This window comes from Colletotrichum acutatum, assembly GCF_030867785.1.
Source record: "Colletotrichum acutatum strain CBS 112980 chromosome Unknown BDZ83scaffold_122, whole genome shotgun sequence".
Taxonomy (NCBI): Eukaryota; Fungi; Ascomycota; class Sordariomycetes; order Glomerellales; family Glomerellaceae; genus Colletotrichum; species Colletotrichum acutatum.
In genome coordinates, this window is record NW_026849116.1 from 45,438 (window position 1) to 63,124 (window position 17,687).

Genomic DNA, 17,687 nt, shown 5'->3' on the forward strand with positions numbered 1-17,687 from the left:
ACCTGGGCCCTTGCCAAAACCCTTCAGCGCATCTCATGGAGCGGATGCAGCTGGGGTAGCTGCTTTCATCGCTGCCCCGGTGTTCAACAAAGGCCAATCTTCAGCGAAGCACTGCGTTTGGCGACACAAACATCCTGGGATGCCTTAAAAGGGGACCATTGACACGTTTATTGTCGATTCCATGAGAGATGGAGCGGGTTTGCCAATGTTGCATCGCATGCACCGCCACATACCAGAGGTAAACTCCAACCTCACTTGGCGAAACTCAACATCTTGTTGAAAGGTGACATGTGGCTTATTATGTGCATCGATTCAACATCTCGAGCTACGCAATTTGGAATGAAAAGGTCAAAAACCAAAGTTTGCAGAATATCGAGTGTGTCCCTCCCATAAAAGGGCAGATGCACGCCGTCGAAACACCAAGGGAAAAGGCTTCATCGCTAGGCCTGGGTCATGGGTCCTGGAGGTGCGAATTGTTACATTGCCACATTGACCCCGGGTCCGAACAGAGGCACAGCGACGATGCGAGAAGGCAAGCTCAGCCTGCTATGGATGCCTCACACAATTTAATCCTCAAATCGACTTGATCGTAGAAGTTGCGATTCTGCACCTGCTTCATGCAAAAAGACACTTCTCTACCTCCCCTTCACCTTTCAAGTTACCTGATTAATCATTTAGGGACTTGCACACGTCAAAATACCTCGTACCGAAAGTCCGAGCCGGAAACCCCCCTTCCCCCACGCCCTATGGCTCCTTACCAACACAAAGGGCGCGCTCCAACTACCGACCCAAACCAATGGGCGGCAATAACGCAGCCCGGGAATTGTAACAAAAACCCGCTGGAAAGGGCCAGCCTTCAGGTCAATTTCAACTTCCAACATCCACTTCCACCCGATGTGCACTCAGAATCAGATCACCTTATCTCCCTGGGGTACCTTACCTTCCCTTATTCTGCACCGACTCGCAACGCGTAGCCGACGGAAGCCGGATTTCCTCACTATCCTATCATCCACCTTTCGCCGGACTTGCCATTAGATTTTTCATCCCATGCTTCGCTAGTATTCTCTTTGCTTTTTTCTTCTACTTTGCGTTACGATCAATAGATACCCGCGGTAAGCAAGTCAAAGATGCGCAAGTCAATCGCCCTCAACGCCGGCCTGACTCGCCTCTCGAGCCCCCAAAACCCCCGTCGATCGTTCGTGACCACCGCCGCAAGGAGTCTCGCCGCCAGTACTTCATCTCCAGCATCTGCGCCGCCGCTGAACCCGCGATGGCTTTCTGAGCTGCAGTCACGCATCAAGCGGTGCGCCGGGCTCGATCTCAGCGGGCAGCAGAAGGAGGAGTTGACGGCTCTGCGGAAGGCTGTCGATGGCCAGTGGCTGGAGTTGCTCGCCGGACGGGAGGGGTTCCTCACGGGTCCGGGGTGGAGGGGCCTTGACAGACATACGGTGACTTGGGGAGACCAGGTGAGTTCCTGTCACAACATGAGTCTTCACAAGATAAGATGAAACGGGTGCTGATTGTGATGGAAATCAGGATGCAATGGTGAGTTGAACCGGAGCCTGGCTCTCCAAAGGACGGGGGACATTGAACTGACATACTACAGGGTATGACTCGCACCCCGAATACACCATGAATCTCAATCTCACATCCATAGGTCATGTAAACAATGTCGTCTACAACAAGTACGCCGAGTCGGCGCGGGTCAACTGGCTTCGTAACTTTGCGACGACGGTGGATCCTGAGCACAAGGATGAGTGGGACCAGCTCATGAGCCCGAAGGAGATTGGCCTCATCATGAGAAGCATCAAAACGGACTACAAGTTTGTGAGTGACATATCCATCAACTTGAAGCAGCAGGAATCTAAAGTCGCTGTATCTTTGGCACCGCGGCGGTTAAGTCTAAAATACCTGAATCGCTCACACTGACAACCAATGTGAAGCCAATGGCCTACCCGGATCATGTGACGGTCCTCCATAAGCTCGTTTCCAAGCCGACATACGAATCAGACTTCATTTTGCTTGAAGCCCTTCTCATCTCCGACGGCCACCGCCGCCCTGCCGCCCGCTGCTTCGAGGATATCGTGGTCTACGATTACAAGACCGCCAAGAGGGCGCCGCTGAAGCCGTTCATGGTAGACCGCCTACGGGAGACGTACGAGGCACAAGAGCAGGGTAAGATCGAGTGCGAGGAGAAGGCGAAGGGTCTGGTAGACATTGTCGAGCGTCTCGAGAAGGCTGCGTAAGATGTTGCGGGCTGGCTCGTCACTGCTTTTCCGTCGCAAGAAGCGCGATTGTGAGTGAGAGAAAACGATTGTAAAAACATGAGACAGTATACATAGACTTAGATCATAGACCTCACAGAGAGAATAAAGATTCCCAAACGATGTACCTAGCGCGCTGAAAAGCCGTTAGAAGCGCCCAGATCTGAGGGAGGCTCCGGATCGGCGGGCGATGACGGCGTGAGGCTTTTCATCGGCTGAAAGTGGAGATCTGCGCGACATCGACGATTCAATCGACACCTTGCCCGTGTGAGCTTGTTTATTCCCCCACCATCACCGCCATAGCCTTGCCTTTCAATGTGGCATACCGCGCAACCTCGACTGTGACCCAACTGTGAACCACTGCCATTTACAGCATAGACACAGCTTCTAGATCTTCGCAAGTTCAGTTCATCATCATGGGTAGCATCTCGTTCCGCGAGCATATTCGCTGGATCCCCGATGAAGCGAGCGAGCCGACATCGACCATAGTGCTCACGTCCCCGCAGCGCCGTTTCGTGGACCTCCGCATTCTGAAGCAAACGCCAACCGTCGATGGCGTACAAGGTAAGTTTCCACATCGTAGGCACTTGAGTCTAGCCTAGGACCTCAAAAGTCGCCCACCACAACTATTAGACACCTCAAGGCTAACACTCACAAAGATACGCACGGCATCGAGCGCCTGGAATGGGGCATCGCCGGAACCTCCTCGTCGTCCACCCGCACCGACGATCAGGGCGCCGAGGTGCGCCACTCGCGCTGGGAGCACTGGATCGATTCGCGCACGACGGATCCCGAGAACGCGGCCGACGAGGGCGACATGTACGAGCAGCCCGACGGGCTGACGCTCGAAAAGGGCCGGATGGTGAACCCCGCCACCGGCACGGAGACGGACTACGAAGAGCTGTGGAGGGACGTTGAGCCCGTTACGGTTCCTCCGGTCGGTGCCGCGGCCGAGGGCGAGGCTCAGAAGGGTGTCGAGTGTGTTGTTCTCAAGCACGAGGACGAGACGAGCGGGGCGCGGGGTATGGTTGTCTGGCTGGGGCGGTTCTGTCAGGGTATTTCGAGGGTCGGAGAGGAGGTTGCGGCGGAGAGGTGGGAGTGGAGGGAGGGGGAGGGGTGGAGGCGGGTTGTGAGGATTGGGAATCGGGCTTTGCCTTGTGAGGTGTTGTTGATGACAGGTGCGGCGTTGAGTGTTGGGACGCATGTTGTTCATGAGGAGGTTGTTTGGGATGTGCTTGAGAGTCGGTGATTGTGTGGCCTATCATGATCTGAATAGTGTAATGAGCTTCGAGGTGTCTGGGTTGCCATTCTGGTCGAGTCTGGACGGATCCTATAGAGCCGCGGTCGGGTAGGCATTTGAAGACGATGCTCTAGAGATTGCGCGTCGAAATTCATAACTTGATCCTACATTTTCGGTCTTTACTGCTTTTGTCGCCCCCGTATCGAGAAGTCGGGATTTCCACATACATGTTCTTCAGTTCCAGTGCCCTCTTCGGAAATCACATGACATCTGAACCCTACTGACCTTGTATGAATGTCCCGAAACCACATCTTTAAGGTGACGGAACTGAGGATTGGCATCTGCACAATAAACCACCCACATCCATCACGGCTGAGCTCGAATAAGTCCTGTTGCATCCATGTCCCCCAGGGAAACGTCTCACGCCAGCTGAAGATGAGAGTTCCGGCAATCAGGTCGGAAACGAGGTCCCAGCGACGCACGAACCTGAAAGTGAAATGTACGGCAGTTTAGGCCAAATTTTGGGCTCTGGCATCCAAGGTGGTTGGCTAGTACCCATTACAATGTAAGGTTTAATTCATTCCTCGTTGGTGGAAAATATTCAATGTCAAAGATGATACATCACTCAAGCTTGCTTTGTTTAACATAGGGATAGATGGGGGTTTCTGCCTCCCAGCAACGCCACGGTTCTCGGGCTATGTTTTAATCATTAGCCATTGAGGTGGCTTAGTTCGTAGACGAAAGTCTTCTCGAGTGAAGATCCAACAGCATCAACTCCAAGTAATGAGCACTTGAACTTCAGCAAACCTACCAAAAGAATATGGTGACTTTAGCAAACACGGCATCGGGATACTTTGAGAACAAAGTTCATAAATGCTGCGGTTAAGTCATGAGGTCTTAAAGGTGACGGACGGCTAGACTGCAAAGGTCATGAAGCCAAAAGGTGCACGAAAATGTGGCATTGTATCCATCGTCGTTGTCAGACTTTTTCCATATGTCTTCAGTATCTAGCATCACCTGAAATGCGTACAGCAAACCCATCCTTCAATTTATTTGTCTCTTACACCGTATACCGAGAGGAATACAACACCAGAAACTCGAAAACACCAAAAGACACATTCCAAACCCGATTACTGTTGACCATGGCTACAACATTTAACCAATTCGGCTTACTACCTTTCGAGGTGCGACTACAAGTGTGGGAATGCAATCTTCGGTCTGCAGCCCCAGCTTTCCAAGTCTTCTCTGTCAAAAGACGAACTTTGAATACTGCGTCAAACGGTCTTGGACGAAGTGCACCAACGCAAGTCCACCGAGATAAGGCTTATGTCCTTTCCAATCCCACATACGAACAAAAAGGGCCGTGTTCGTGGTTTGATTCAGACCCTTCGACGTACCGCGTAGATGCCGGCCTTTGGTCCGCCTGTAGGGAGTCCAGAGACGTAGTTCAAAAACATTTTGCAAGGCTGGTGAACCCTTCCAGTGGCCGCAGCTCTTCTACAAAACACAATCAAGCTGCACGAAGCACTTCTGGATCAAGTATTCTTCCAGACAAAGATCTCATCATCTTGCAAGTTGCACCCGACGCACACGTTTCCGTTGGAGCGGCATTATCCGCCCTCCGCCCTTTCTTCCAAAATGATAGCTCCCAATCCTTGCATATTGCATTCGAATTCACCGACGACTGGGACATCGAGCCCGCCGAGGACATCAACTCTATGAAGAGTAAACCAGGTCCCCGGGCTTGCTTTATCCGCCTCCTGGAACGCACTTTGTGTGGGCTTCTTTCAGCTAAGCTATACCTCATGGACTACGGCTCGGAGGTGGCCGAGGCCGGGTCACCAGTGCTGTTCTCTGCTGGAGGTTACGATCTCAGCGAGATTGACTGGATGCCCTCACCGACTGCGGCGCATTATACATGCGCTGCGAGACGTTTTACCGTCGACCTCGCCATGCTAGGTGCGAAGTACTGGATCTTTTTCGTCCCGATGTGGACGCCTATTGATCAACCTCCCAATTGGCCGTTTGTTGATTACTCGTCTTTCACAGCCAAGATTGCTGTTCCCCAATACGAGAGAAGAATTCAGGCTGATGAATCAGGCTGATGAATCAGGCTGAGAGGGAAGGAGATGAGAGTCAGTTTTCTCTGTGTCTTACTGATTGTTGCCTCGGTCTAGATGAAATGAAACGATGGGATGGTGGACTGCTCCGTGTTCAACTTGGAAGAAAGTGGTATGCTCCTCTGTGAGACATCTATCCATCTATATCACCAACGATCTAACGCAACTAGATAGCCTCTGTTTTTCGAGAGAATTCGGAGCTTTGATATCTGCCACAGGCACTCTCTCCTGCACGGGAGTATTGGCCTGCAATATGATTTCTCGAGTAGCCTCCCCTCAGTAATTTGTGCTACCTAATTACGATGCTCAAGATTGCGGATGTGAAATGGGAGTCGACATGGCATGAAAAAGGAGACATCTCAAGCAGTAATTAACATTCAGACAACTTCGTGGCCACGCAGGATAATTATGGTTTTCAAAGAGCTTGTCTTCCCCTATCATTTACAGCAGTTCCTTTCAATAATTGATCAGTTCTGATTTCAATAGGACCTCGCATCAGAGAGGGGTAGCCATTCTGACTTTCGGCACCGGGAACTGTTCTAGGCAGGTGGCAGATGTTAAGCGGGGAAGCCAAGACGATCTGCCTTATGCTTACAACAATTTCCCAAAGGCATTCAACCAGCGCTTACAGATCGTAGCATTTTAAGGATCAGGTCGCATTCGGGGTTGCAGAAAGCCTAAAAGGAGACTTGGGAGTTCAGGACCAGGTTATCTCGGCCGGATCACAACCCCTCGGCGCGATAACCTCAGCAAGTCCGAGCGAAGTGATATGCATGGGCAGTGGGGCATTGGCCAATCAAGACGATCCACAGAGTCGCAATAGACTCTTTTGGCCCTGGTTCGTCCTGTCATTGCATTTGTTACGTTACGTCCGCAACTCAAGAAGCTATTGCTTGCATTCTTTCTATGGACTGACGCTGTCCATAAAGACTGCATCCTGTCGTCTCACACGTGAGCAGCTCGGTTGAAACTAACATTTGCACAGCTTCTTCAGGAAGACCAGGTCATCCCGCGCGCAACGATGGGAGTCTCCAAGGGAACCGGTCTTTGTACCCTGACTTGGGTGCTATTGTCACTCTTTGCCAATGCCGCAGCAGCCGCCGGCGTGAAGAGTATTTTCCTCTTCAAGGATGTTCTGCAGTCGAACACCACAGCTCTCAAGACCTCCGGCTTCGACACCCTCCTCATATTCCGCATCGGTCTCCTCGATAATGGCGATCTCGTTTACTATTCAACCGGAGATGCGGGCGAGGCAGTCGACGCGCCCGTAGTGACGAATGGCTCATATGTTGGTGGGACCGCGTTGGCGGACAAGGTCAAGTCCTTCAAGACGGGCACAACCAACATCAACAGGGTGGAGATCTCGCTGGTGTCACATGACACGACATTCCAGATCATCCGCGACTTGATCAACGCAGACGGGACAGGGTCTGACACAAAGTTGTACAAGAACTTTGAGGTACTGAAGGTAGAGTGGGATCTTGACGCATTCAACAACGACGATGAGGGTGTCTATGACGTGGCAAGCACAGTCAATTTTGCCCAGATGCTCGGGAAGATGGGGTACAAGTATTCCATTGCGCCATACACCAACAGTGGCTTCTGGGCGAACGTCAGAACACAAGTTGAATCCGCAAACCCTGGTCTGTTCGATAGGGTGTACCTTCAAGTCTACGATGGCGGAGCTGGCAACAATCCTGGAACGTGGCAGACGACCCTCGGCATAAAGGTGATCCCTCTTGTGTGGGTGGTCAATGACGCAAAGCCGTCTCAGGGAACGACTGCGGCTCAAGCCCAGCAACGATTCGCAAGCTGGTTCTCGCAATACGCCGTGGCGGGCGGTGGGTACTGGAACGACTACGACATCGAAAAGATGGACTCGTCTTACACGGATTATGGAGCTGCACTCACTAGTGTCTTCTAATGCAGAGTGCGCAATATCTCCCTCTCTCTTCTGTTATCATACATATGTCATTTACTCTCAGCAGGAGTTAATCCAATCTCCCATGTTGCCAAGAATTAGTAGTTGCTTCTGTCTCGGCATTTGCCATCTTGGATCCCTGTTTCTTGTTGTCTTTAAGCAACATTCAGTTGAAGAACGGTGGAGGCAAACATCGCTCATATTGTCAACTACTCGAGATGTAGATCAATCGGTTGACGCCAGTACCGTTAGTTCAGGAGTATAGGTCAACCCGACTACGCCTCCCAATTCTCCGCCACTTCCCAGTTACCACCCAAGAAAATCATTTGCCAACCCTGAAACCAGTCTTCAGAAGGGATAAGACTTCCACTATGATGTATTGTCTGACTGATTGGTAATTATTATAGTGTGCCACGTCTGTGGTGATTAGTTGGATCCCGACAACCGGGCAAACATCGACGCCACTCTAGCAAACATGACCACGACGAATTTGACATACACACTCAAAAGCTCACAGTGGACGACATACCTAGCCAGCCTGGTATGCTGGGCCAGTCGTGTTGGTGAGATGAGGAAATATGGCAACCAGAACGGCTTTGATCCATGAGATGGATTGCATTGTTTCGGCAAACATCATCGTTGACAAATTGACGCACAAGTTACTAGTGAGCGGGAGACCGGACTTATCACTCATATCGGGCTAGTGCGAACGGGAGACGTTGCAGACTCAACACCACGAGATGGACACCAATTCTAGTTTCCGGGCATGATAGGGCTAGTTTGGAGGGGTAAAAGCGGAGCGAAGTTCTTCGTCGAGGGAGCTCGACTACCAAACCCTGCCCAGCCAGAAATATTTAAGCTCAAGTCACCCTGCCTCTCAAACTTTTTAATTAATCATGTTAGTGGAATATCTTTGCTCCTGAAATCCCGACACCTCCCGAATCGAAACTATATGCCCACTGCGACAATGAACGACTTTCTGGAACGATGTCCACCTGCTTACGTTGAGGTTCTCGGCAGCCTCGGCGTTCAAGTGGGATATTTCGCTTGCGGGATGATCATGGAAAAGATGCGGCCTGCCTACGTCACCGCAACATCTCGTGAAGTCCTGAAGAAGAGCCTTATGAACCACCTCATTCTGAATTCCCTCCACTTCGTCATAGCAACTTGCATGGGTGGACACTCGGTCTTGTCACAAGGATATCCCAAGAAGTACCAGCTGCCGTCGTGGACCGAGTTCATATCACAGCTGGTGATGGGTCTTGTGTTACGGGATGCTGTATTCTGGATCGTTCATCGAGTGCTGCACATCCCTGGACTATATCGAGTGCACGCGAAGCACCATGAGATCAAGAACCCGGGCGACCACCACGTTTTCACCATCAGCTACATGTCCGTTGCAGACTTTTTCTGGTTGTACGCATTTCCGATAGTATCCGTGGCAAGGTTCTTGGACATGAAGCTCGCTACAACTTTGGCCTTCTCCTTCATTTCTGCAACGGGAGAGCAAGTTAAGCTTGTTTGGGGAGACGAGGCCCATGACGAGCATCACGTGAACGGGGCGGTCAATTTCGGAGCATACGGTCCCATGGACTGGGTTTGTGGAACTAGCGGTCAGTGATTTCTTGTCAAGATTCCATGTCCCGATGCATGATTGCTTATCTAACCTCCTATCACAGCCTGAAGAGTACCGAGCGAGACACGTGGACGAATGAATGCACAGCGGCCCGCTGTGGAGTGTGGAATACCGATCTGGTTTGCCGTGCTTTTGAGGTGGTGAGTGATTCGAATTTACGATGGCGGTCATCTTGGGTCGCCATTGTGCATTTGATAGTTTGGTCTGTGTATGCCTGCAAGTTTTGGAGCGAATACGGTTGAATCTTTGATGGAGGGCGGCAGCGTTGGACTCTACTTAATTATGGATAGTTGTCACTCATTCGACAGTCCAGCATGTTTCGATCAAGCCATGTTTCGCTGCTTCATTATCGTGAGAGGACTAGGTTTGAGGTGTCCTATGTTGTTAATTCATTGCATGAAGGAGTTTCTAATAATCACGGCCTCATGATTGCTTCCGCTTGGGATCTTGTAGCCGCGCTAGTTCCAACAAAAGCCTGTAGCTGTAAATTGCAAAGTCCACCGCACGCAAGGACTTGGAATGCCACTCTCTCCCCTGCATCGCAATGTTTCTTGCTCGTTGCTGCCCATTATCAGTTGTAGTCAAATATGAAACAAGCTCAGGTAGCTCCTCCATGCTCAGACTAACGGGCACATAATGTATCCAAGGAACGAGACGTTCGTCGTGCCACTCGCGAAGAAGAGTCTGTTTCAGTGGCGTGGACTTTGATGCTAAGAACTTGTGATAACGCCCGCTGATGCCGTTTCCGTCGAGGTCGAAGACAAGCCGCGAGCGAAACGCTTCATTCTTGTCCACCCAAGACCGCACATTGAAGTACGAGTGTTGGTCTCTGCACTGTGTCCTCCGGCACTGGAATAACCTTGTGAAAGCAACGTCGTATAAGCGACTGTTCAAGAAGCTTGAGGTCACACGCTCGACCACGCCGTCAACGAGTCTGAGGTAGGCGTGGTGCTGTTTTTCGGGCTGTTGCAGGTACTGTGCCAAGGCTACGAATCTCTGGCGGTGATAATTTCTCCAAGTGCCATCTGTAGCAAAGCCACCAGTGTTAGATCCAGTCCAATAGACGTTGTTGCGCTTTTTCTCCCAATCTATATCTTTGTCATCGGCATACTGAAACTCATCCTCCAAATATGCCGGGCTCGGGTATACGATATCTCCCATTGAGGAGAGAGCCCCTGTGGATAGGATAGGCACTAGTCCCTCGATCAAACGGAACGACTTTGGTCTCGCAATGAGACCATGAAGGAAGGTATGCTGGGGATGTTGGCACAGATCCGCAGCCATTGATGGGTCTGACACAAACGGAAGGCCACAGGATTCGATGGTCGAGTTTCTCGTGTGTCTTGATGCGAATTGTTCATGGTGTAAACAGTTTTTCGTGATTTCTTTGCCGACTGGTCGTCCCGACATATTTTTCAGATTGAAATGCCCGTAGGTGATTGAAAGCTGTCCACTAACATCTCCTGCAAACTGCAAGGGGAGGAGAACTCGAGGCTCGTCGAGGTGATTCACGAGAAACTTCAAATCCGGGATCTTGTTATGCTCTAAGCCCTTGAACAACTTGTTGAATGAAGACGCAATATTCCGGTCGAAAGTACGATATGCGTGTTGGCATTGGGTTGTGCCTCGTGCAGACGAAAAGGAGCAAAGCCAAAGGTCACTTCCCGACGCTTCGTACGCCGTGCGCATCACTTGATTAACTTGTTCACCGCTCATCTTGAGCAAAGGCGATACAGAATCAAATATCATATCAAAATCGTCGATAATGGGAGACCGGTTCGCTATTGCAAAGTCAAACCATCCTTCAAAGCCTGGAGGTGGCTCTGTCCCATATCGACGTACGTATTCGACATGGGCTGCCGTGTAGTTGGCGGATTGTGTTCTCAGCAGGTGTTGAAATCCGATGTCTGCTTCTCGGCTAAGAATCTCCACAGGATGTTTATCGGAATGACCAGCAAACGTTTGAGCTGTAGAGACTGCATCTCTGGCAACGAAAAGATTAATAATGTAAGGACCAAGAGAAGCAGTAGCTAATAACCATAGTGTTGGAACTCTCTTCGTCTTCGATGACTTGGATATCAAGTATACCATATTACACAGAGCCAATGTCGACACTGCCACATGTGAGATTGCTTGGAACTCTGAGGCTTGTGAAAAGGGATCAAGGGTTGCGGCGATCCCAAAAATCCCTATCGCTGGTGCAATGCGCCAAGAAGCGCATTCGGCCTAATGAAAGTGTGTCAGTCTTAGAGATCACAGGGTAGATCAAAAGAATTAAATTACAGTTCTTGCCGTGAAATACCATGCCAAAGCCTTTGCAATGCCTAAGAACACTGTGCTCGGAATGTTGGTCGTCCATGTCGTGAAGTCGAAAATGCTGGCGTCCAATATCAAGCACGCTACGAGCAAAACCACAACCCGAGGAGCCAATGTAGTGATCGAATCCCGAAGATGTACTCTTGGAAAGAAACGTATATGGTTTACTGCGCTAGCATGCTCGAAGGAGGCGTAGATGACGAGCATCGCGATAGCTGGTATCACCGCGAGGGCAGATGCCCCAAGATCCCAGCCAGATAGTGTGAAGACCGCAAAGAGTCCGATCAATAATGCTCCAGGTAATCTATCGAAAAGAAAGATTTGTAGTTTCGGTTGTTTCAACGGTGTGTTATCGAGTGATGGGGGGTCGGATCGCGAGAAAGCATTGTGAACAAGCAAAAGGAGCGGGGATAGAATCGGCTGGAAATTCCGTTGGTCAGAAGGAGGGATGTGTAAAGCAAAATCATGATTATAGAAGTAATACTCACTAGAAACACTACGACGTGCTTGTACTCTGCTCTGTACATCGAGATCACAGCGATGGCAAAAGCGACTGCCCAGAGAGATACGGAGCCTACTGCAGCCTCCAAACCGGGACTTCGAAGGACAGGAGACGGGAGGCTTTTCTTCGAGCCCTTGCTGTCTCCCGGACTGCATGGGATTTGGCGGGCACTTCGAAAGAGTATTGGCAGCAGAAGCCAACAAAGTAGCTCAGACCATAGCTCAGCGGCGTTGGAAGAAAGATGCTGGGTCACAACGGTATAGATCGCAGCAGCTCCCGCAGGTCCCGTGACGGAGCCGAACTCCTCGATAGGCTCCCATTGGAACATGGGAACAATCTTATCTGTTGTTCCAAGCAGACTGAAAAATACAGTTACTCCCAAAGATGGATAGTTGTGGTGAAGGAAGCAGGAACAATCAGCTTTGCAGCATCAAATTGCTACATAGTCCGAGAAAGAGTGTAGAAGCGGGAAAGATGCTTGGATCTGGTTGAGCAGCCTAGCAGGGTTTTACAGCCATGATTCAGGAGAGAACAACAGGCATACACGATGGGAGAATAGGAATATGACCCTGGCAGCCAACAAGGGGCTTGGTCAAAAGAATTTGATGTATGACTTATGGTAGTTACCACTGGTTGGCTGCCCAGAGGTACGATCCGGAATCCGGCAGGACCCATAACGGGATGTCCTCGCGCCACGCCAATAATTTTGTAGCAAGCAAAGTCTTGGTGATGAAGATCAATAGCAACTTGAGGCTGGAACTCAGAGTCTGTAATGCAGCTAGGCTACTTCGGGCTATACGAGGCTCGCCCCATCCGTCGTCTAGAAAGACATCAGAGCCAAGACACCAACGGAAGCCGGGCGATAAACCCATCTTGACCGGGCGGCTCAACTGCTTCCCCTTACCAATCCATCCCACTATTCAATGCACCTGTGTGCGGCGGTGTCACTGCTAACACAATCCGAGAGAAAGACAGCTCTTGGTTATGTCGGATGTGGGCCGAGGAGGCGGAGCAGCGTTGGCATGACGTTTGGTAATTAGCCCCAGGTCACTCTCCAAGAGGTGCCAATTTCTAGGCAGCAGTTTGACAAAAAAGTGTCAAGAGTGTGCTGCGGCCCTGCGGCGGCGCGGCCCCGCGATTCGGTACGGAGCCGAGCTGCTCGGGCTGAGAGAAACGGTGCGAACGTAGTGTGTTGAGTCGGCGGTGCATGCGTGTCGTGTTTTCTGTGCCCCTACTCTAGGTAGGATGATGCTGGTAGAAGAACGAAGTGACGAGTATTTGACCGTTGGAGTTCCGCATGCGAACCACATTCGGGTATTCGAGATTGACTTAGCCAATGCAGACTTGATCCTCCAGATTATGGTGCGGAGCGCCTCGGAGGTGCTTGTCGACCAGGCTATATCATTTGCTGCGCCATTCTTTGATGATGGCTGTGATAAGATGAGACACCTTGACAAGCTGGATCATGGAAGGTAGCTTAGGAACATAGCCGAGAAACTTTGATTTACTTACGTTTACACATATAGGAAGTCGTCAACTGGAGATCAGTTATTGGGCTGACGACGCACTGCGATTCGAGTGATACCTTCAATACACTATTGTCCACCTGAATGTCCAACCAATAGGAAGGGTGGCCGAGTTGGTTATGGCGCCAGGTTAAGGTCAGCTTAACATCTGTTTCCTGGTGGGGCAACCCGCGCGAGTTCGAGTCTCGTCCCTTTCATTTTGTCGTTTTTTTGACTGTAGAAAAGCTATATAACGACAATTGGCCAATGATTTCGACTTCTTTCTGCTTTTGGGCCAGAATTTGGCCAAATAAAGGTGTATGTATATACGGCACAAGATGCTGCGGCAGCTACCAAACGCTTCTGTACACCAAGATGGAGTACTCTCTTCTCTTTAATGGGGTATCTATTGTGGCATCCTCCACTGATTCTGATCCGGCGTCTCTTCACCGCCTTGGGTTTGTTCTATGTATCCTCTCCTCGTCTCTTTCAAACCGTTCTTCAATTGACACCTCCAGGCATTACCTCAAATAGTGTACCGGAACCGCGGGCTCTCATCGCCCAGCTCCGCCAGCTCGTCATCAGAGAGGTCGGCGTACTTGTTTTCTATACGACCGCCCTGCCGTTGCTTGTTCTCCCTCGAGTACCAGAACCACATAAAGCCGTACATGCATGTTGCCATGCCGACCATGCTCAGCGTCACGGCGTGACCGCGGATATAGCGCGGCTTATCGACAGCTTGGCTGCGGAGGGTTCTCCTGTCAGCTGTGTTGATGTGAAGGTGGGGACTGTGTGGTGCGATGTGTCTAAGAAGGGAAGGGGACTCACTAGATGAAGGACGACATGACGCCGGAGCAGTTGCCGATAGTGAGCTGCATACCACTCGCCGTCGTTCGCTTGCCGTATCTTGGTGAGTTGTTCGGTAGCTACGGGAAACACCCACATCATTAGTTTCAGTGCCACGGACATGGCAAATTCGAGCAAACTCACCCAAGCAAGTGGTAACCCGACCACGACGTACAATCCCGCCGCGACGAGGAAGCATCCGAAATAATGAACCCCATTCGAACTCGGCGATATGAGCACGCCGTAGCCGATGACGCTGATGCTCCCAAAAATGACACAAAACAGGCCGCGCTTCTGTGTGCGGTCCGAGAGGAAAGCCATGGTCATGTAGACCACGGCGCCGAGAAAGTAGCATGGCACAGTCAACAGCTGCACCTGGGCCGCTGTCCACGTGCCCAGGCTGTTGATGATGGTCGGAAGGAAAGTCGAGAAGCCTACTATCGTCAGTCACAAACTCTGCAACATCGAGGACGAGAGCAAACTCACCGTAGAGCATCGTATCAGCCCCAAACTGCGCAACACAAAACACCCACACCTTCCAATCCATAAACGCCTTGACCATATCCCCGCGACTAAACTCCTGCGCGCTGCTCGTGTTGCCGTACTCCCTCCCCCTCCGCCTCACCAACACCGCCTTCTCCTCCTCGCTCAGAAAGTACGCGCTACCCGCGTCGTTGGGCAGTGCGAAATACGTCACCACACCGAGCACAACCGTCGGTAAGCCCTCAATGATCATGATCCACCGCCACCCGCTCAGCCCGGCGACACCCTCCATGTGCCCGATCCCGTACGCCAACAGGCCGCCCAGCCCGCCGGCGATGGCAGCGCTGACGAAGAGGTACCCCACGCGCAGCGCGAGCTCGTGCTTGCTGTAGAAGAAGGTAAGGTAGACGTTCAGACCTGGGAAGAGGCCTGCTTCGACGACGCCCAGGAGGAGGCGGCAGGCGATGAGAGCGCCGTAGGAGTTTACTAAGCCCGTGAGGGTGGCGATGATGCCCCAGGAGACTGTGATGAAGGCGATCCAGCGGCGCGGGGTGAGGAGTTTGAGGACGAGGTTGGAGGGGACCTCGAAGATGATGTAGGTAACGAAGAGGATTGAGACGGCGACTTGGAATTGGTTTCCTTGGAGGTTGAGGTCTCGTTCGAGGTTGTAGAGGCGGGCGTTACCGATGTTGACGCTTTGAGTGTGAGTTGAGGGTTGGGAGTATATCCGGAGTTAAATATGAGACTCACCGGTCGAGGAAGCTAAAGAGGTAGAGGAGCATCACGAGGGGCACGATGTGCATGTCTAGTTTGCGGACGATTTTCTGTTCCGCGATGCGATCTGCGAGCTCTTGGTCACGGGTGCCAATGTCGAGGGAACTGGTGCCGGGGCCCAGGCTAGTGTCTTCATAGACGCGGTCCTTGCCGGAGGCGTCCATGTTCGTTGTGGTCATGCCGGTGTTACGGCGATAGGCCGGGCGGAAGAAGAAGAAAAAAACTCTATGATGTCCCGGGTGTGCGGGGTGGTCCGGAAGCGACGAGTGGCTCAGTGAGTTTGCGCCGGCGATGAGCTTATGGCGGGCCGTTCTCTGAGAGCTGATTCTAAGTTCTGAAAAGGTGTAGAGTAAGAGTTGCCGCGACCTCACTCTTAACCCAGCCGTTAGAATGGGTTGAAGTCTCCCTAGAATTCCACTCCGTTATCGTCAGAGGATCCTCAAGGTAAAGAGGAGCGCGGGGCTCGGTGCTGTTTCAATGGCGGGGTGAGAGTGTGTAAGGTATGAGATCTGTCGCAAACTGCGCAAACAAGGTGATTTTTTCTTTGTAACCTGCTCCTCCGGTTCCTATGTCGGCGGGGTCTCTGAAGGGACAATGGCACGATGTCGACTAGGTAGTCACCCGAAACTCCGCCGAAAAAAAGCTTGACGAGCTAGAGGGATAAAGACAGTATGGGGAGCGCCGCTTCTGCGAGTCAGCCAAGTTTGGAATCAATTGGAGGATGTGTGACTAGCAGAGATGAGGCTCAATTGACGATCATGTAGAGCAAAAGTAAGTAGCAGGTCCTAAGAGGAGGCACTCTAGAGTATGAGAAAACTTGAAGAGTCACATAGATAATTAGAAACACAGCAAGCCAGCCCCTCCCCCTCCATCGTCCCGCCCGGTTCTTACCTCCCCCACGGCAGCGGTATTATCTTGACATGTGCAGATAAGACCGCAAAAAGCCAAGACACACCCTGGGTCTGGAACGCAACCTTGGTACAGAGTCCAGCTCGGAGCTGCGAGCACTCTCTAAGCGCATCGGGTGGCTGGCTGGCCTGGTTTGTCTGGTTGATTTTCTTGCCTGTTTCATTTGTCAGAGACCCGCCCGCGTTATGTTCTGCTCCCGCACATGTAGGAGATACCCGACGTGGTGCCACCGCCCTACGCCGTGCTATGTTGTGCGTAAGCAGAAGTGCAGGCCGCGACTGCTTCCAAGTTCCAAGACTTGTTATCGCGGTGTTGCACCTGGCGTCTTGGCTTGCATGCAGAGATAGACGCCATTTGAACAGTATCGGCAAACTTTTGGCCGATGGTTTCTGAGACCAGCAGACGCAGACTCACCGATTGGAACGTTGAGTCTGTAGAGTGTTATTGAGAGTGATCGCTCCTTGGAGTTATTGAGAGTATGGCATTCGTATATTCAGAGAACTTCGCGCAACTCCCCAATCACTCCAACGATGTCGACCGATATTCTTCGCGTCATAGTCGACACCAGAAGCAACAATATGATGGTATCTAAAGTGACCAGGTATCCATGGACATAGTTACATCGCAATGCAATCCCATCTCAAAGCCAAACCAACAACCCGAGCTGTCAATGCCTGGAAGCAATCGCCAAAAGGTTACACCAAAGCTTGCAAACACTCTCCATCCCATCTCCCAAATTCCAAAACGAAACATCGACAACTTGGGACGAACAACTGGCCCCTGCCATCAAAACATCCCCGTGCTCTCTGTCGTGCATACTTCACTCTCCAAGATTCCAAGATTCAAACAGTGCTCAGCCAGTCCTCAGAACTCTTCAAAAACCTACCCCTCTCCCGCATTCTCACCCACAATCTTCAAAAAGACACACCATTCAGCTCCCTCTCATCACGGCGAGGTTAACTTGAGTGAGTGAGCGAGGCCCACCTCATCCATCCCCCCGACGCAGTCAGCAAACGCCGCATTCCAACCTGCACGCCACGCTCCCACCGGCAAAAGCCTCGCAGACCGCAGGCCGCATCCGCCGGGGCGCCGCTTGACGTGACGAAACGGCTTGAGTGCAACCGAACCCAGCTAGCTTATAACACGAGGGACCTTCAGTCATTTAACTAAT

General features: G+C 51.5%; 6 protein-coding genes and 1 non-coding gene across 7 annotated transcripts; 5 read left to right on the top strand and 2 right to left on the bottom strand.

Moving 5' to 3' along the window:
- Nucleotides 1–1,127: 1,127 nt before the first annotated feature.
- On the top strand, nt 1,128–2,506 carry BDZ83DRAFT_762345 (thioesterase-like superfamily-domain-containing protein; the record flags this gene model as incomplete). The annotated part of the gene is made up of 3 exons (XM_060515205.1): nt 1,128–1,476; nt 1,658–1,827; nt 1,944–2,506. The coding sequence occupies 3 exons, from the start codon at nt 1,128–1,130 to the stop codon at nt 2,244–2,246; spliced, it is 822 nt and encodes a 273-aa protein (XP_060360290.1). The 3' UTR covers nt 2,247–2,506.
- Nucleotides 2,507–2,512: 6 nt separating this feature from the next.
- On the top strand, nt 2,513–3,680 carry BDZ83DRAFT_744130 (uncharacterized protein). The gene is made up of 2 exons (XM_060513153.1): nt 2,513–2,828; nt 2,924–3,680. Exons 1-2 carry the CDS (start codon nt 2,681–2,683, stop codon nt 3,511–3,513), a joined length of 738 nt encoding a protein of 245 aa, XP_060360291.1. The 5' UTR covers nt 2,513–2,680; the 3' UTR covers nt 3,514–3,680.
- A 2,788-nt stretch (nt 3,681–6,468) lies between these two features.
- On the top strand, nt 6,469–7,610 carry BDZ83DRAFT_635678 (coagulation factor 5/8 type domain-containing protein). The gene has a single exon (XM_060509198.1). It carries the CDS (start codon nt 6,646–6,648, stop codon nt 7,546–7,548), a length of 903 nt encoding a protein of 300 aa, XP_060360292.1. The 5' UTR covers nt 6,469–6,645; the 3' UTR covers nt 7,549–7,610.
- An 811-nt stretch (nt 7,611–8,421) lies between these two features.
- On the top strand, nt 8,422–9,417 carry BDZ83DRAFT_56205 (fatty acid hydroxylase superfamily protein). The gene is made up of 2 exons (XM_060503573.1): nt 8,422–9,158; nt 9,225–9,417. Exons 1-2 carry the CDS (start codon nt 8,498–8,500, stop codon nt 9,227–9,229), a joined length of 666 nt encoding a protein of 221 aa, XP_060360293.1. The 5' UTR covers nt 8,422–8,497; the 3' UTR covers nt 9,230–9,417.
- Nucleotides 9,418–9,604: 187 nt separating this feature from the next.
- On the bottom strand, nt 9,605–11,704 carry BDZ83DRAFT_723016 (uncharacterized protein; the record flags this gene model as incomplete). Its single annotated transcript, XM_060512522.1, has 2 exons — nt 9,605–11,407; nt 11,465–11,704. The coding sequence occupies 2 exons, from the start codon at nt 11,702–11,704 to the stop codon at nt 9,605–9,607; spliced, it is 2,043 nt and encodes a 680-aa protein (XP_060360294.1).
- A 1,919-nt stretch (nt 11,705–13,623) lies between these two features.
- BDZ83DRAFT_t263 lies at nt 13,624–13,722 on the top strand. The gene has a single exon. It is a non-coding gene; the product is annotated as a tRNA-Leu (tRNA).
- A 308-nt stretch (nt 13,723–14,030) lies between these two features.
- Nucleotides 14,031–15,636, bottom strand: BDZ83DRAFT_588085 (major facilitator superfamily transporter; the record flags this gene model as incomplete). Its single annotated transcript, XM_060506101.1, has 5 exons — nt 14,031–14,247; nt 14,333–14,430; nt 14,495–14,787; nt 14,837–15,528; nt 15,584–15,636. The coding sequence occupies 5 exons, from the start codon at nt 15,634–15,636 to the stop codon at nt 14,031–14,033; spliced, it is 1,353 nt and encodes a 450-aa protein (XP_060360295.1).
- Between the last annotated feature and the right edge of the window lie 2,051 nt (nt 15,637–17,687).

Bases quoted from the DNA above. Each gene is read 5' to 3' on its own strand.
- BDZ83DRAFT_744130 (XM_060513153.1), top strand. From the start codon at position 2,681: ATGGGTAGCATCTCGTTCCGCGAGCATATTCGCTGGATCCCCGATGAA. The intron at 2,829-2,923 runs GTAAGTTTCCAC...ACACTCACAAAG, and splicing joins AACCGTCGATGGCGTACAAG to ATACGCACGGCATCGAGCGC.
- BDZ83DRAFT_635678 (XM_060509198.1), top strand. From the start codon at position 6,646: ATGGGAGTCTCCAAGGGAACCGGTCTTTGTACCCTGACTTGGGTGCTA.
- BDZ83DRAFT_56205 (XM_060503573.1), top strand. From the start codon at position 8,498: ATGCCCACTGCGACAATGAACGACTTTCTGGAACGATGTCCACCTGCT.